Genomic DNA, 17612 nt, shown 5'->3' with positions numbered 1-17612 from the left:
AAGGAAACAAAGTGGAAAGGAATGCCTGAGGTACATTTTAGGAGAGTTATAATGATGTAAAGATAAAAGAAAATATATTTTAAAGGTGTAATTTTAGTCTAATACTTAATTTTAATTATATATTAATATAATGATAAATATTATATACTCTGCACCCATCTACTGAGGTACTTAACATTCCTTGCGTTTGAACATCATATTTACCGGCAAATTGGCGTAATTTTTTTCCGACATTTTCGTTGGAGCAAAGAATTGTGGGTTATGAGTGCCCACAAAGGATACACCTCATGCATCCTCCGAATTTCCATGAAAGAAGGTTGCATTCAAAGTGTCCTACTCTCTTTTCTGAAACGAGACAGCCTCGATGACGCATGCGGCCTCCACAGGACGCGACCTTCCAAACGAGACACAGCCTTAATGTCTATGAACAACATCTGTGGGACACTGAAAAAAGAAAATGCACATTATACTGTACATGACAAGACTGTCAGTAGATTTTGGAACTGAACCTATTTAGAATCACCACAACTGTAAATCAGCCAATCGGGTACAGTTATTGGCCGATATTTACATAATGGCCAAATATCAGATGATCATATCATCAGCCTTACTGATATCATTAAAGGGATAGTTCACCCAAAGATGAAAATTCTCTCATCATTTACTCACACTCATGCCATCCCAGTGGAGATTTATAGTTAAAAAAGATTTAAATGTTGATCTGTTTCTCACCCACATATATCATATCACTTCTGCATCATATCACTGAAGACATGTATTAAACCACTGGAGTCATATGGATTACTTTTATGCTGCCTTTATGTGCTTTGTGGAGCCTTAATGTTCTGGCCACCATTCACTTACATTGTATGGACCTACAGAGCTGAAATATTTTTCTAAAATTCTTCTTTTGTGTTCAGCAGAAGAAAGAAAGTCATACACATCTGGGGTTCATGAAAATGAGTAAATAATGAGAGAATTTTCATTTTTGGGTGAACTATCTCTTTAATATATAGACATTCAAAGCTGAAGTGTATAATGTCTGCATCACCAAATGGAATTGCAAAAATGTTCCAAACAGCTTCCAGAAATCTCCCCCTTCTTCCATTGGTTGTACAAACAGATTGTCCTGCCCCAAACTCACGTCGAGTCAATGTTGCCGTGTCTGGTTGGACGGGATGCTTAAACAATGTTTTGATTGAGCCACATTGGTATATTTTTAGGTGAAATCCACCATCAAATGGCTTACTTCTAGTTTTTAGAATAGGTTTAGATCAAAGTTAAAACCAAGAATATTGCATTTACTTCAGTAACCTCGTGTGACCCTGCGTGCACATGCAGGGACATTGTATATTTGCTATACGCAACGCATAATTTAAATGAATTTATGCTGACTGAATTCTGTTCACAACACTCTAGAATGTCACTTAAAGGTTAAACTTCTGACACACCGATTCATGTGACACAACAACATGACATTGATTTCAGTGAAGCGCTTCTACGGGTGCAGAGCAAACAAAAGCGCCTCTGGTAAGAAACCTCTAAGTTTTTCAGTGAAACCTGTTTGGGTGTAAAGAGTAGCGTCTCTAAAAACCACTTAAAAAAATATAGAAATATTTCGCTCATCAGCGCACTGATAAACAAGTTGTGTCCACATACGTGGATTTTGGCACATTATATTTTTAATAACTTTCAACATTAACACATCTGTGGATCACTTAGCTCCATTTTAAAATAAATGTTGTTGTATTTTATTTTGTTATCACTGTACAAAACAGTTCTATTCATTAACATTAGTAAATGCATTCCTATAGTCACTGTGCATTTTCACATTGAGAATCAATGGGTTCATCCAAAATCTATTGGAGGCTTTATATGGAGTTAGGATAAAAATAAGGTGCATATCAAACAGTTCTGAGAGCAGTACACTGGAGGTTAAGTCATTCACTAAATAGGGAGCAAGGGAGCATCCTATAGCTGTCTATGCAGTTAAGTGCATTCACTACTAAAATTTGATCAAAAGTTCAGTTTCAGGCTGCAGATGATGTTTGGACCTCTCAATATGTTTTGCAGACATGGGACAATGATAATCAGTACATAGATACAGAATTTATAATGTATAATTTTATTTTAACATGGTTGGCCGTGATTGGATGATGCTGGACATTACTTTGAATCAGAATTAATTATGCTCATTTCTCATGTAATGTCTATGATGTCTCAAAAACATGAATAAACAACACTCCTGGAAACATAACAATATGATGAAAAATTCATTTCACAACTTATTTCCACTGTCCACATACTGTATGTTGCCATACATTTTTAGGAAAACAATTTACTCTAGAACTTTTTTCTATAAATTATCTTCTTTATTAGGTGCTACTAGTTACAAATCAAATAGGGAAATGGAAAATGCACACAGCAGTCACGCTCGTGTCTCAGGAGTCTCTTTATGGAGTCCAGAGAGACCATAAAAATCCCTAATATTCACTCTAACGCTGCAAGAAGGAAATTTTTTATTTTAATTACACACCAAGACTGAGCATTTACTATTTGATTGACATAATGCTTTAACTTCTAACCTTGCAATGTTAATCATTCACACTGAAGAAATAAACCAAAAGAAAATCAATCCGGCAAGTCGACACCGAGACTAAAAGCCTTTTAATTACCGTGCACTCCAGCAGAGAATATCAATAATGATGACCAGTCTCCAAAACAGTTAGTGGGAAATCATAATCTTGAAAGTGCTTAAATCTACTTGATAGGCCCTGTGGCGGCATAAAGTGCTGTTTAAAATGCGTTCAGTGATTTCATGAGTATTGATGGTGAATTAATTATTGAGTGCAAGGAACGAGAAATTATAAAATAATAGATAATAAAAGGACGAAAAGCCCCATAGACTTACATTGAAGGAGGGACCAGAGTCATATCTAGAGGCCAGAATATCATAAATACTTTTGACTTGGGCCATTAAGCAACTTGCTAGCAACCACCCAGAACACTTTAGCAACCACATAGAAACTCGATTCCTACCACATGCTTTTTCGCAGGATAGCACCACTCACATTTTCTTAGGAAAATGTAAAAACCTAGGTTGGACTTTTCTATGTGGCATGACAGTTATTTTTAATAATCTATTTGAGCCAAAGATAGATAACATAAACTTCAGAGTGAATATTTCCCCAACATAAGACCCTGAACAACTAAAGTCTATCCTCACAGTTTTATCTGACTTGTCACAGCACACAATAAAGTAGCTCAAGGCTAAGCCAAGCACAACATGCTCTGTTATGGCTTTTTGCATTGACAGGGAAGTCTATTAATAAAGTGAAGTGTTTTTATCTGGCTCTTAACACCTTCCCTTTGCCCTGTACTGACAACGTTAACAAAATGCCATTCTTAGCTTGTATGTGGCTCATGGAAATATTAAACGCAACGTCAATACCCATTCTTTTGGATTACGTTACAACATGGTATTTGTGTCATGGAAGAAAATAAAAAAAGGATTAATAATCAGTCTATGCATCTAATAAAACATGTCTACATTTTTCAAAGTTGAAGGACTGTGCGACTTCAGCAAGTCTGGACCATGAATTATGCAAATATGATACAGTACACCCTCATGCTGAATATTTCATACATAGGTTATCATCCGTGCCAGACTTGAGTGTTTTTAAAACATTCAAAACACTCTTTCTTATTCTGTCTCTAACAACTATTACTAATGCTCATACTTACGAGTTAGGGAAGAGAGGTGTGCTATAACTTTGCACAGTGATCAGACTTAGAATATTTGCCTGGCAGATGATGAGGAAAAACCCCATAGACTTGCATTGAGCAGGGATCTGAGCCATATCTAGAGACCAAACCATCTTAAAGAGTTGGGGTTGAACTTTTCATTTCCACCAGTAGAAAACAACCTAGCAACCACCCAGAACACCTTAGCAACCACATAGCAACACCCTAGCTTCTCACAGACAAGCACCGCTGACATGTAATATTGTCTTTTCTTACCTGCACTAGGGAGCAGTTGTGTGCGACTGCCTCATTCTTGGCCGTGATGACTTTGGACGTCCAGTGTGCGAGCCAGTAGTCGATGGCCACCATGAGGGAGTGTTTGAGGAGCTGGGACAGCAGGAGCAGGAGGAGCAGCAGGAGGCCAGCAGAGCTCAGGTACGTCCCACAGGATCTCCAGGAAATAGTGGCTCTGTGCCTCATCACTCGAGAAAGATTATCTTCATCATCACTCTCCACTGACTCCTCTAGAGATATGAAAGGCGGAAAAGTGTGATGGACAGACAACACATGTTTGATTTTTTTACAACCAGTTCTACTGCACTGCACTAATATGATACTATTAAGTAGTGATAGACATACATTTGAATGTACAATATATTTAGGATTTAAAATAATATATTCAGATTTGATCTATTCATTTCCAGTGTGGCTCCCAGTATATACATGATTTTGAGAATAATGCCAAAGTCTTCCATAAATGACTGCATTGAAAATGTATTGCATACTGTTTAATGGCTTTTCAGCAAAATGTTAATAGTAAAAAATTGTGTATTTCTTCAACTATTTGTAAAAAGATTTTTTTTTATTTATATTTGTTATATGACGTTCTCAGTAAAACAAACTTGAAAACTTTTCACAAGGCCATCATCATTTATTTTTGGTACTTTTCTTTTTTGTATAGATTTAGGTGTTTCAGCCTTGTTTCAGATCCAGACTGTCAATACTGAACTATGAAAATACATGAAAAACGCACATTATTACATGCATAGAACTATGATAATCTAAACACAGAGTGGAATAAACATAAACCATTTCAATTATAGTGTGAAAAGAAATGACTTTACAACTGCCCCATAGGAGTATGGAGGGCCAAATTACTCTAAATTAAATAAATGATTAAATATTTGAATATACAGTGAATTAATTCAATTAATCATAAAATAAATAATTCAATATTTAAATACACAGTGAATTAATGAAATGCATCATTAAATTAATAATTAAATATTTAAATACACAGTAAATTAATTAATCATTAAATCAATCAATAAATATTTTAATAATTAATTAAATACATAGTGAATTAATGAAATGCATCATTAAATTAATAATTAAATATTTAAATACACAGTGAATTAATGAAATGCATCATTAAATTAATAATTAAATATTTAAATACACAGTAAATTAATTAATCATTAAATCAATCAATAAATATTTTAATAATTAATTAAATACATAGTGAATTAATGAAATGCATCATTAAATTAATAATTAAATATTTAAATACACAGTGAATTAATTCATCATTAGATAAATCAATAAATATTTTAATAATTAATTAAATACATGGTGAATTAATTCAATGCATCATTAAATAAATAATAAAATATTTAAATACACAGTGAATTAATTCATTATTAAATCAATTAATAAATCATTAAATAATTAAATACATAATGAATTCATAAAATGTATCATTAAATAAATAATTAGTCAATACATCATGTTGTTGTTACTAAACAGAAAGTCCAAAGAAATAGATTTTGAAAGGTGACACTCACTGCCGTTTAGTGCCGTGCCGATAACCATAACCCTGAAAATGAAAATAAGGACCCTTGTAAATGTAAAATCAACCCTATAATGAAAATAGTCCTAAAAAGAAATAAAAAGAACATTTATTGATTTTTTTTATTTCAAAATTAACTATATTTTTGTATTGGTTTTTTTTGCACAATTTAACACTGTATTTAATTATTTATTGATTTATTTATTCATTTAATTTTGCATGTAATTAATTGACTATTTATTTAATGATTTATTAAATTATTAAAATATTTATTATTTATTTACTGATGCATTTAATTTAGTATATATTTTCTATATTTAATTATCCATGTATTCAATGATTTATTTAAATATTTATTAATGATTTTATTTGAAGTAATTTGGCCTTCTATAGCCATTGAGTGGCGTGCCGATAAACGTAACCCTGAAAAAGAAAACACACAAAGCTTGTGCTTGATTGAAAAATCAATTCAAAGATAATGCTAAAATGAAAATTCATTACAAGGAACATTTATTGATTTATTTAGTAATTTAATGATTAATTTATTTTGAAGTTTTATAGTTTTTTTTTAAACAATTTCCTTATGCATTTAATGATTTAAAATGTTTTAGCTAGACTGCAGTGATAAAAGTATCCAAACTTGAAGAAACACTCAATTATGAAACAAAATAGAAAAGGTCATATAAAAAATACCAAACCATTGTTTTGGCAATCAGAATTGTATAAAACGTGTATTGATCAATATTTAAACGGTGTTTCTTACAATAAGTCCTCCTCCCTGCCCAGTAGGTGGTGATATTCACAATTATTGTGAATCACCAAAAACAAAAGAAGAATGTGGAGTGTTATAGTAAAAAAAGGTCTTAAATATTTATGTATTACATGTTTCACACTCACTTCTGAAGACATGGATTAAACCACTGAAGTTTTATGGATTACTTTTATGCTGCATTTATGTGCTTTTTGGACCTTAAAATTTCTGGTCACTATTCACTTGCATTGTATGGACCTACAGAGCTAAAATATTCTTCTAAAAATCTTCGTTTGTGTTCAGCAGAAGAAAGAAAGTCATTCACATCTGGGATGGGAGTAAATTATGTGAGAATTTTCACTTTTGGATGAACTCTCTTTAAGAGCATTTTGAAGTAAGTGTTTGAAACATTAACAGATTTAACTGCAGACTGAATTTCAGTCCTCTCCACTTTCTGCATCTAAATTAAAAATATGCCATCATGCACAAGTGTTGATGGATGTCAAGGAGAGGAGAGAAGAGAAAAAAGAATAAACATGAAAAAGCTTTGACGTCAACAAGCATGTATCAATACTACCATACCAGGAATACACTTGTCTCATCATAGACTAGAGCAGTGGTGTTGTGTGTGAATCGCACATATCAATTTCATTGCAGTAGCACAGCATTTACTAGCACAGCACATAAGCTGCCACTGGAGAAAAGTGTGCTACAAGCCAGATCCGTTTAAAGATTCAGCAAAAACCCATTGCTGCAACAGAACACATTATTCAGTCTGTCATGGTCAATCATCAGATGGTAAATGCACTTGATGTCTCTCTCGCCCTATGACTATAATAAACAATGTTTTGCAAACAAATTGAAAGTACATTACGTCTGCCACCAGGGGGCGAATCGTGACAAACGTATGCAAATATATAAAACCTTGAGAAAGCAAATATTTAGCGTTCCAATTTAACCTAGCACTTAAATATGTGATACAGGACATCTTCTTTGGTTGGAACACATTATGCTCTAGCCAATACGGGACAGTGGGCAACTCTATTCTACTTTGAAATGTATTTTTTCAAGCAAAAACTACAGTGTCATTGCACTGTAATATCATGTTTTTAGTGGGACTGTCAATCGATTAAAAATATCAATCAAATGAAATACATTATATGCAGATTAATTAACCCTGTTAAAACAAGCCCACAACGTAATTGGATGCATAGATTATTAGATAATCCACACAAAGCGCACACACACAGCACATCCGGCTAAAAAACATGGTAGCGTTCCTGGATTAAATGACTTCATTGGGCAACCAGATGTGGAAGTCATCCAAATATGGGCAGAGAGGATAGTTCACTCTAATTACATATTGCGACCAGGAGTTGGCACCAAGTATTATAAAACAAATTTTAAATAATCTTTTAAAAACACCTTCAGAGCTTAAAGGGTTAATTGAATTAATCCCATATATCAATACTTGCTGTTGAAAGCTCCCAAATGAAGATGATTCAAAGATATTACATTATGGTAGATGAAAGCATTGACTGGACTTTACAAAAAGAGGCTTTAGAAGTCAATATATGGTTTGTTTCATTTCCATATCAATGTACATCAAACTATCACACCGTCAGTGTATCTATAAGACTATCAATCTTTCTGTGCTAGACTTGGGAGCCATTCATAAAAGACTTGTTCTTGGATTTACTGTGCAATATTTAAAAATTGCTTGTCTATGCACATATGCATCAGACTGTGCAAATGATTACTATTGGCATCTCATGCCATTAACTGTGTTTTTAAGGCTACTTAAAATGGGACCCCTGCATTCTGTTTCACACAGTTGCGCTCCATTTGGCTGATCTGAAACACAATGATGCATCCTGTGTGGACTGATCCGCTTGCTCTCGGCAAGAAAATGTGTACAGGTCAAGAGGTATTAATAATTGCGTACTCATTTATTTTTTAATTCTTGATACATTTTTTTTTAACTTATGACAATCACATTGACTACACATAGACTACATTGACAGCCCTAGTTTTAAGATTATCACAAGCTATCCTGATGCCCAATAGCACCCATCCAAGTGGACATGAAAGGCTTAGAAAGATTAGTAAAGAACTTCACCAATCCTGAACCACCAAAGTCTCTATACCAACTGTAATATACATGCTGTCAGTAGAGATCCACAGACAATGCTTTTATGTTGCCCTGTCCAACTTTTGTTTCTTGACTACATCTCAACAATCAACATTCTGCCTCCAAACATACCCATCTGCTCACGGATCCTGACAGGTGGTGAGGGTGGACAGCCAAACACCTTGACATGGACACCTCACACCAACAGCTTGATCAGGTAGGCACAACTATATTGCCCTCCACCCGATACTGACATACTTTTACAGAAACATCCTGGTTTGGCACCACACAAGGCCATAAGCACTTGCAGAGCATGCCACAATCAGATGAACATATCACTAGTACAGACTGCCCAGTTTAAAGGCCACTAAAACAATTACCTCTTCTAATTACAGTAGTCAGGAAAATGCTATCACACATGAAAAGGTTAAGGAGGAGCTACTACTCCCAAGCCATCCAGATGCTTAATGAGGATTTATGAGGCTTGAGCAATGGCTTACCAAGGGCTTGCACACAGTAGTTAACCATGCAACAACCCATTGTCTTTTTATTGCAGCTGGCTTGCAGTTGGTTATGAAAACATTTCTCTGCAATTGTCCCAGATGTAAAGTAAATACAACCTAGACAAATAAGCAATTCAAACTTTGATAAAACTCTTTTTTGTGCATTCATATTTCTAAACTCTTACCCTCCTCTTCCTCTTCAGTTTTCAAGACCTCTCTGGAGTACATGGCTCGCCTCAAGTTTTTTCTTTCCAGCACTGTCATATTATCATCTACTGTCTCCTGAAACACAACATGATGGAGAAATGAATATGGGTCATTGACAAATAAGGTTGTCCGAGATGATCAAAATGAGAAATATTGTAAAAAGAACAGCCAAGTTTGTCTAAATGTACAACGTAGAGGTCAGGGCAGGAATTCTCTCTCTGAAATAGTGCACAATAAATTTACCATGGTTTTCATATAGAAACCATATTTTAACCGTGATGTATATATAGTAAAACCATAGTAATAATACAGGAAAACCACATACATGAATTCCCTTGATTCATCTAGAGTAAAAACATGGTTACTTACTTTTCATAGTAACTACAATATTACTATAGTAAAACCAGTTAAGCTATGATATTTGTATAGTAAAACCATAATAACCACAAAACTATGATTTTAATTACCATCATTTTCATTTATTATCACTATTGTTTCTGTAGAATAACAAAGGTACATTTTACCCTGCTTATTTAAATAATAATAATCTAGCATTTAAAAGCACACTGAACAAAATAAATAGGTTATCTCAGCTCAATACAAGAGCATCTCTTGCAGCTTTCTGAAGATTTAAGCCTATAATAATGAAGGATTCTTCTGAGAGCATCAGATGTTCACAATTCTGTTCACCGAAAGCCAGTGTAAAGACCTGAATGTTAGTTTTGCTAGCCACTAGGTGGCATTTTGAGTTCTCGGAGCAGTGTGGCATTGACGTCCACTGTGTCTGGTTGTTATGATTACCATGCCTGAATATTGCCAATGGAAATCCAGGTATTAACTTTACAACCGAAATAAATGACATGATAAATAAATCATGACATGATCTGCAGACTACCTTCTCAAACTCCTGGTCTTGTCTGTGCATCAAGGTCTTCCAGTGCTTGAAGAGATCAGGTTGAGAGTTTTGGATGTCCTTTAGCGTTCCTTCTGTCTGTATGCTGCCATCCTTCATTGCAATGATCTACAAACAAGACACACATTCAATTATCATTAATTCAATCTTCTTATTGAACTCAGACAGACTCCTGCCGCAAGAAGGGGAATGCTTTTAATGTCGAGAGAATAAAAGACAAAACTTAATGGCAAGCTTTCCGCCCTGACAAATCAAGGTAGCTGTGAGTAACAGGGTTTCTTAATAGAGTTCAGAAAAACTGTTTCCTGACCACAGGTGTTTTAGCGGGTGGCAGAGGAAGACTGCAATAAGGCAATTCATTACCGAAGTCAGAGCTAGTGTGAGAAAGTGCGCTTTGTTTATTTCAGATAGAAACAAGGTTGGTGGTGACAACAAATTGGCTTGAGAATTCAAATGTGTTCAGATGTTCATTTAGTGTATACAAGTTTAAATGCATAAGTATGCAGTAATGCGTTATTGTAGTCAGATTACGTTTTAGTGGGCAACACATTACAAGTCTTGCCAAACTACCACTACAACTTCAGCAATGCAAAAAAGATTTCCCTTATCAGTATTTTTGTCTTGATTTCCAGCAAAGATTTGCTTAAATCAAGATTAATTTACATGAGAAGCATATTGGTAAAGTTCTGATATAATTAAGATGTGTTTAATGTGTTTCTGAACATGTGACATTTCTTGTGTGCCAAATAAAATTGAGGATACTGAACCTGAATGACCTCAACTTGGTTGGATGGGTTTGGTTTGGTCTGCAGAGTGATTACTTTCATTTGCAAATAACGGCCAAATTGGGATTTAATTGGATTTTTCTATAAGCCAGATGGTCTGTTGCTATATTTGATGTAGTAATGAATTGTGTTAGTAGGATTTGCAGGTGAAAATGAACAGCTTTGAAAGTGTGAGGGGGTGACACAATTCAATTCATCCCTTACAACAGACTATTGTATTGGGCTATAAATAAATGAAATATCTTATAGGTTTCCACGGAAATCCTTTCTATGTGTTCTTGGGGTGGAGGTAAAGCAATGAATGAACATGAATTATTCATAAGTATGGCTCAGGCTTTGTGAGATTTGACTTATAAATTTAACTTCTGTTTCTCAGTGTGTGCGCTTGCCTTTTCTCTGCACCTTTCTTATTTAATAGAGAAAAGTCAGAGCATCTGAGCTGCTGTATGGTGTCCTGCTGAAAGGGATAGTTCACCAAAAAATGAAAATGTTCTCCTCATTTACTCACCCTCATGAAATCCCAGATGTGTATGACTTTCTTTCTTCTGCAGGACACAAACTAAACTATTATGAGAAGAATATTTCAGCTCTGTAGGTCCATACAATGCAACTGGATGGTGGCCAGAAGCTTAAGGCTCCACAAAGCACATAAATGCAGCATAAAAGTAATCCACACGACTCCAGTGGTTAAATCCATATATTCAGAAGTGTTATGATAAGTGTGGAAAGAAGAAGAATGTGAAAGTGAAATGTGAAATATCACTTCTGAGTCATATGGATTACTTTTATGCTGCCTTTGTGATTTTTGTTGCTTCAAAGTTCTAGTCACCATTCACTTGCATTGTGAGGAGCTACAGAGCTGAAATATTCAAAAAAATATTAATTTGTGTTCAGCAGAAGAAAAGCATTCACATCTGGGATGGCATGAGATTGAGTAAATGATTTTCATTTTTGGGTGAACTATCCCTTTAAGTGTTCTCACAGACCTATTCACACCAAGTTGGATTTGTTGGCAAGAAATATTTTGAAACTAACAAATGCATTTCTACACAGTAAAAATGGTGGGCCAGACACCCTAAAAATGTACTTATGGTAATATCGGTATATGGTTTTAATACAAAATAAAGAATGATAATTATTTCATATGACTGAATCAAACTGACTACAATAGTTTACACCAACAAAAGCCATATTTTAAGAAATCGGCAACAATGGCACAATTTCACTTTTTACAGCGTATTATTTAACCTAAACAAACACAATGTCTGAAAATGTTGTACAGCAATGAACTGTTTTATTTGTGTGTGTGTGTGTGTGTGTGTGTGTGTGTGTGTTATATAGAGATATTGTTTGAATTGATACCTTAAAAAAATCCTCATTTTTTCATGTAGGCATCCAAACAAATGTCAGAAAATTGTGCCAATTTGCCATTACCCAGTCTGCATGGGGCAGATACTGCAGTTTGTGTGTCACGAGCACCACCGTTCTCTTCTCTTCTCTCAGCAGTTTGAGAATGCCTTCCTGCATCAGGTGATCACTGAGGTGGATATCCAGTGCTGAGAAAGGATCATCCTACAAGAAAAGTAAATAAACAACAATTTATATTCTGCTTGAAGTGTCATCCAAATGTATAAAAATTCAAATAATTCCACACATTATTTTGCTTTATTATATAATAAGGAACGGAAAAATATCTTGAGATATATTATTTTTATTGTATTAATATGTTCTAAATATTTATTAGGGCTGTTGATTTAAAGCGTTAATTTAGTGTGATTAATTATTTAAAACATAACATATATAAAAACAAGCTGCGTCAGTCAAACCTCAAAAGCAGTGCAGCCACAGAATGAGAGCTGGTAACACAGGATGTGTTTTTAACAGCTGGACGAAGCAGAACAGAATACAGGGATTTGAGACGAGATTTTAAAAGTTAACCACTTTTAACTAGACACGGTGTCCTAAAAACGTGTTTATGATGCTGCAAACCAGTGAGAGGCTCCAAAAGCATCCGTCTGACTCATATGTACAGTGGCAAGAAAAAGTATGTGAACCCTTTGGTATTAGCTGGATTTCTGCATTAATTGGATGTAACATGTGAGCTCATCTTCATCAAAGTCACAAGTATATACAAACACAATGTGCTTAAGATTACAACACACAAACAATTATAGTCTTTCATGCCTTTACTGAACTAATCCCTTTAAACATTCACAGTGCTATGGAAAATGTTGGTGAACCCTTGGATTTAATAACTGGTCGATCCTCCTTTGGCAGTAATAGCCTCAACCAATAATTTCTGGAGCTGCGGTTTAGATCTGCACAATGTTCAGAAGTAATTTTGAGGCATTCTTCCTAACAGAACTGCTTTAACTCAGCCATATTCTATGGATGTCTGTGTGATCGGCTCTCTTGAGGTCATTTCACAGCATCTCTATTGGGTTAAGATCTGGGCTCTGACTGGGCCACTCCAAAAGGTAGATTTTCTATTTTTAAAACATTCTGTAGTGGATTTACTTTGATGTTTAGGGTAATTGTCCTGCTGCATCACCCAACTTTTACTGAGCTTTAGCTGGCGCACAGTCACACTGACATTATCCTGTAGGATATCTTGATAAACTTAGGAATATTTTTTTTCCTCGATGATGGCAAGCGATCCAGCACATGAAGGAGCAAAGCATTCCCAAACCATGATGCTCCCTCCACCGTACTTCACGGTTGGGATGATATTTTCATGTTAGTATGCGTGCCCTTTTGATGGCATATGTGTGTTCTTCCCAAACAATTCAACCTTAGTTTTATCAGTCCACAAAACATTTTCCCAGAAGCATCATGGAGTGTCAAGGAAAATGGATTGTTGTCGACTGTAGGCATGTTCAATGATATAGGACTAAATCAAACAATATATTGACTTTTAAAGCCACTATTTTGTTGTCTAAACAATGCTTTGCAAGCCTGCCAAAATAATGCAATTTATCTCTGAATTATTGTATTATAATATTGTATTATATTACTTTAACTATTTATTTATTATCTAATTAAAGGGATAAAAAAGCAAAACTTTTCCAAGTACCCTCTGGAACCTGTTTGAGTACCCCCTGAGGTATGCATCCCCTCTGATTCACTGTAATTGCTTTAATAGACCATGACTCCAGCATAGCCTGTGGCAGTATGACTCATACAGAGACAGGGATTGTGAACAGTTCCTATAAAGACATCATACATTGACAGTGCTGTAGCAACTCACCTTACTGCTGTAGAAAGCTTTAGACTTACCAGAAACACCACATTGGTGGTTTGATAAAGCGCTCGAGCCACACTGATGCGCTGCCTCTGGCCTCCAGAAAGAATGATACCCTGGACAGAGGAAAAAACAAGTTATTGGCACGTTTGCAAAAGATAAAATGCCTGATGAGAGAGAAAGATATAGTAAGAGCTGAGCCTCACTAAAGTTTGTATTGTGATTGATTTTTGTTGACTCAACGAGGTGAAAGACTGCTGCTTTTAACTGCCAACAATATAACCCGAAAAGCTTTAACTACATGAAACAGCCCTAAATGTGACTTCAATTGAGAACCTGAACCAAAGAGAGTAAAAGAGAATGAGCACTATCATGAGTAAATGAGTACTGTCCTGTGAGGGCAGATGTTTAAAGATGCACTCAGTAATATTTTCCTCAATAAACAAGTTTTACTCTTAATGAAATGAACTGGAATTGTTTTTTAACCTTCAAATCCACAATATTCCATGAGTTCCATGATGCTTTGCGGGGGATGTGGGCGTAACTTCCGGTTAAGCACAAACAATCGTTATGTTATGTACTAATGCAGCAATAAAAATTAGGATAACTTGAGAACAACTGATCACAGAATTCTAGAGAGGCAATATTGTTCTTCCCCACCTATCTGTTAATGAATATGTGTTTGAGGACGATGGCCAAATATCGCAAATAGAAGCATTTTAGTTATTTTGTTAAGTCTTTATCCATCGATGGAAGAACCTAAGCAGTCTTACCTGAAAAGCTATGTAGCCTATTTGTGCCTTCACAACTGTAAATTGGACATGTTTTGAGAACTGTAGATAATTATATTTATTTAAAGCATATATTGAGTCTAGTCAGAACCTGAAGAGTTTGTTGTTTCGGTAGATGATGCACTTACTGCAGATACAGGGGAGGCCTAGACAGCAGGTTGCACGTGTATTACAGGACTCAGGCGATGATACTATCATGCTGCCGTTTTTCTGATAAAATAAAATTGTTTTGCCAGAGATTAATGTGTAGTAATATCAATCTAGCTTTATTATTGTTAGTTTACATACTTAATCTCTGTATCTAAATGCTATAACCTACATGAAATGTTTTAGTGTTGACTGAACAACTGATCCTGTTGATAGATTGAATTTATTGTTCTAAAGGAAATAACGATGTATTCGCAGCCACACAATAAACTGAAAAGAACTACATGTGATACAAATAAACATATTTATTTGGACATTTAAATCAAAGTTCACAAAAGTTCAATGTTCTCTGTTCCATAAAACTATATGTATTATTAAAAGCACTAGATGTACAAATACATTTTATTGATACTGAATTAATGTCCTCATTGTTTTCCAAATCACCTTTTCCCTTAAGAGAAGACGTGTAAGCACAGCGTAGTTCTAACGGGAAGACTAGCAGCTGTACATCATCGCACCATTAGCTGGGTAATTCCCAGCCAATCACATGTAAGCCATTGCTTTATATGTCTGCTCACAATCTATCACATTGCTGTTTCGGTGTGCTAACGCGGCAACCTCCACCACCCCACCACCACCAGTTGAGTCCTGTCCTGCACAGGGGTAGGCTCCTCGCCCCTGCCTCCCGTCTCCTATTGGCAGGATATGACGGTTCCGAGTACTACAACTTCGGACCGCCAGACAGGGCCTTACTCCAAAGAGAGACATTACTTTACTCATCTCACTACTGTACAAGTCTCATCTAATAATTATGGTCTTCCACTGTAGAATTATTCATTTAGCATCACAGCATGAAAAAAGTTTAAAACATCATCACTACTCACAGAGTAAAACACTGTTCCTTTATATGCCATTTCAAAACATGTGAAGCATTCACAAAGGCCAATGCTGAATAGAAACTCTTAAAATGTTTAATGAACTTTCAGCACATGTACACACACGTTAGCACAATGATGCTATCGTTTATTAAATTAATTGCGCTACGTTTCTGGATGTCTATCGTAGCCGGACAGTAACGCTGGATAGTATAAGTAATCCCTGCTCTTGATTTCTTGTCAATAAAGTAAGAAGAGCACACAAACACATTTTTCAAAAGCTTTTTCAAACAGATGTTCCTAAGTCAATCCTTCTGTAGGCAGCCGATGGAAGCAGCAGCATCTGGGACAGGAACGCTGTGCTTTGCGAGTGGCTTCTGATCATAACATTGCTATTTTAGACAAAACTTTAGTTTCGCTTTATAATTAGGATAACCGTTTTGGTACAACATTTTTTAAGACATCTTACAACATTTAAAAAGCAAGAATCAATGCAGTTTAGTGCCACCTTAACGTGGGAGGGATTATAGGGTGATCGTCATAGTTTCGCCGCCTCTACTGCCGTGACATCATCTTAAACACAACACAAACTGACCTAAACAATAAAACAACTGCTAGCTGTTAGCTACTAGCTCATTGTGCTGCATAAAGCAGTTGTCGTGGCTGTCGTCCGTTAGAGGGTGGAGGAGTGGCCGAGGAACAAGCTACAGCGTATCGGAGAACTGGCGAGTAAGTATTTTATTTATTTTTTTCATCTCTCTCACTGCTGCTCCACATTGGCCTTTTCCCTCTCATTTAAATTTAAATACAGTGTTTTTTTGGGGGGTACTACACTGTTACAGGAAGTACCCCCCCATTTTTATTATTTCTCTTTATTGTTTCCCTCCCCTTGTCCCCTCCCTCTTCCAGGTGGACGGGGAAGACCTGCCAGCAGACGGGGCTTCGGGCACGCCCTCCCCCAGGGAAAGGGGGGGTGGGTGTACGTCATGCCGTGGGCTCCCCTGCCTGAGAGAATGAGGGAGTAATGTGGCAGGGCGGAGGGCGGGGCCGGGTCGTGATTCTACACACCCGGTCCGTTATCAGGCTAATCAAGCCTCAGAGAGGGATAAAGGCTGACTGCAGAGGGTTGTGCGGGAGAGAGAGATCGTTTACGGACATGTCCGTCATGTGTGTGTTTGTCTTTTGTTTAAGTTCATTAAAATATGATTTATATCATCAAGCCGGTTCTCGCCTCCTCCTGTCCATCGAACTACATTACAGTGATTTTCTACAATGGGATCAGTAACTGAAATCTATTGCTGTCATATATAAGTGTCAGTGTAAGTCCAAGACGACATAAACACAAATATTACTGAGTGCGCCTTTAAAACTCAATCTGCAAGCGTGTCAGTGGAATTCAAAGTCACAAATCATAAGTGAAACGAGACCATATGTAAAATAAAACCAGTCCAGATGGCTGGCAATGAAATGCATCATAATAGTCACATGGGCGGCACACTGACCCTCTCGCCAATCTCCGTCTGATCCCCCTGGGGAAGGATGTCAATGTCCGGCTGGAGAGAACATGCCTCAATTACTGCCCTGTACCTGCAAAACAACAAAAGAGGCTGAATGGGGACAAAACCACAGCTGGCTGGATGCTTAACACTGTGGTAATCTATCTATATTACATTTT

General features: G+C 36.0%; 1 protein-coding gene and 2 long non-coding RNA genes across 3 annotated transcripts in view; 2 read left to right on the top strand and 1 right to left on the bottom strand.

Annotated features, from left to right (window-relative positions):
• The window catches only part of LOC127638414 (ATP-binding cassette sub-family C member 8-like), a 101376-nt gene that overhangs the window by 14104 nt on the left and 69660 nt on the right, over positions 1-17612 (bottom strand). The window contains exons 21-26 of the mRNA XM_052119935.1: positions 17440-17524; positions 14160-14240; positions 12318-12455; positions 10081-10206; positions 9164-9260; positions 4021-4268 (exon numbers count right to left, since the gene is read on the bottom strand). Coding sequence (XP_051975895.1) covers positions 4021-4268; positions 9164-9260; positions 10081-10206; positions 12318-12455; positions 14160-14240; positions 17440-17524 — 775 coding nt within the window. The remainder of the gene's footprint in view (positions 1-4020; positions 4269-9163; positions 9261-10080; positions 10207-12317; positions 12456-14159; positions 14241-17439; positions 17525-17612) is intronic.
• LOC127638415 (uncharacterized) lies at positions 1430-12476 on the top strand. The gene is made up of 3 exons (XR_007969864.1): positions 1430-1530; positions 4030-4179; positions 12390-12476. It is a non-coding gene; the product is annotated as an uncharacterized LOC127638415 (long non-coding RNA).
• Positions 8176-9628, top strand: LOC127638416 (uncharacterized). The gene is made up of 3 exons (XR_007969865.1): positions 8176-8271; positions 8632-8692; positions 9182-9628. It is a non-coding gene; the product is annotated as an uncharacterized LOC127638416 (long non-coding RNA).

This window comes from Xyrauchen texanus, chromosome 46 (assembly GCF_025860055.1).
Source record: "Xyrauchen texanus isolate HMW12.3.18 chromosome 46, RBS_HiC_50CHRs, whole genome shotgun sequence".
Classification (NCBI taxonomy): Eukaryota; Metazoa; Chordata; class Actinopteri; order Cypriniformes; family Catostomidae; genus Xyrauchen; species Xyrauchen texanus.
Note: the sequence above shows the minus strand (reverse complement) of the source record. Positions and strands in the feature narration are given on the sequence as shown.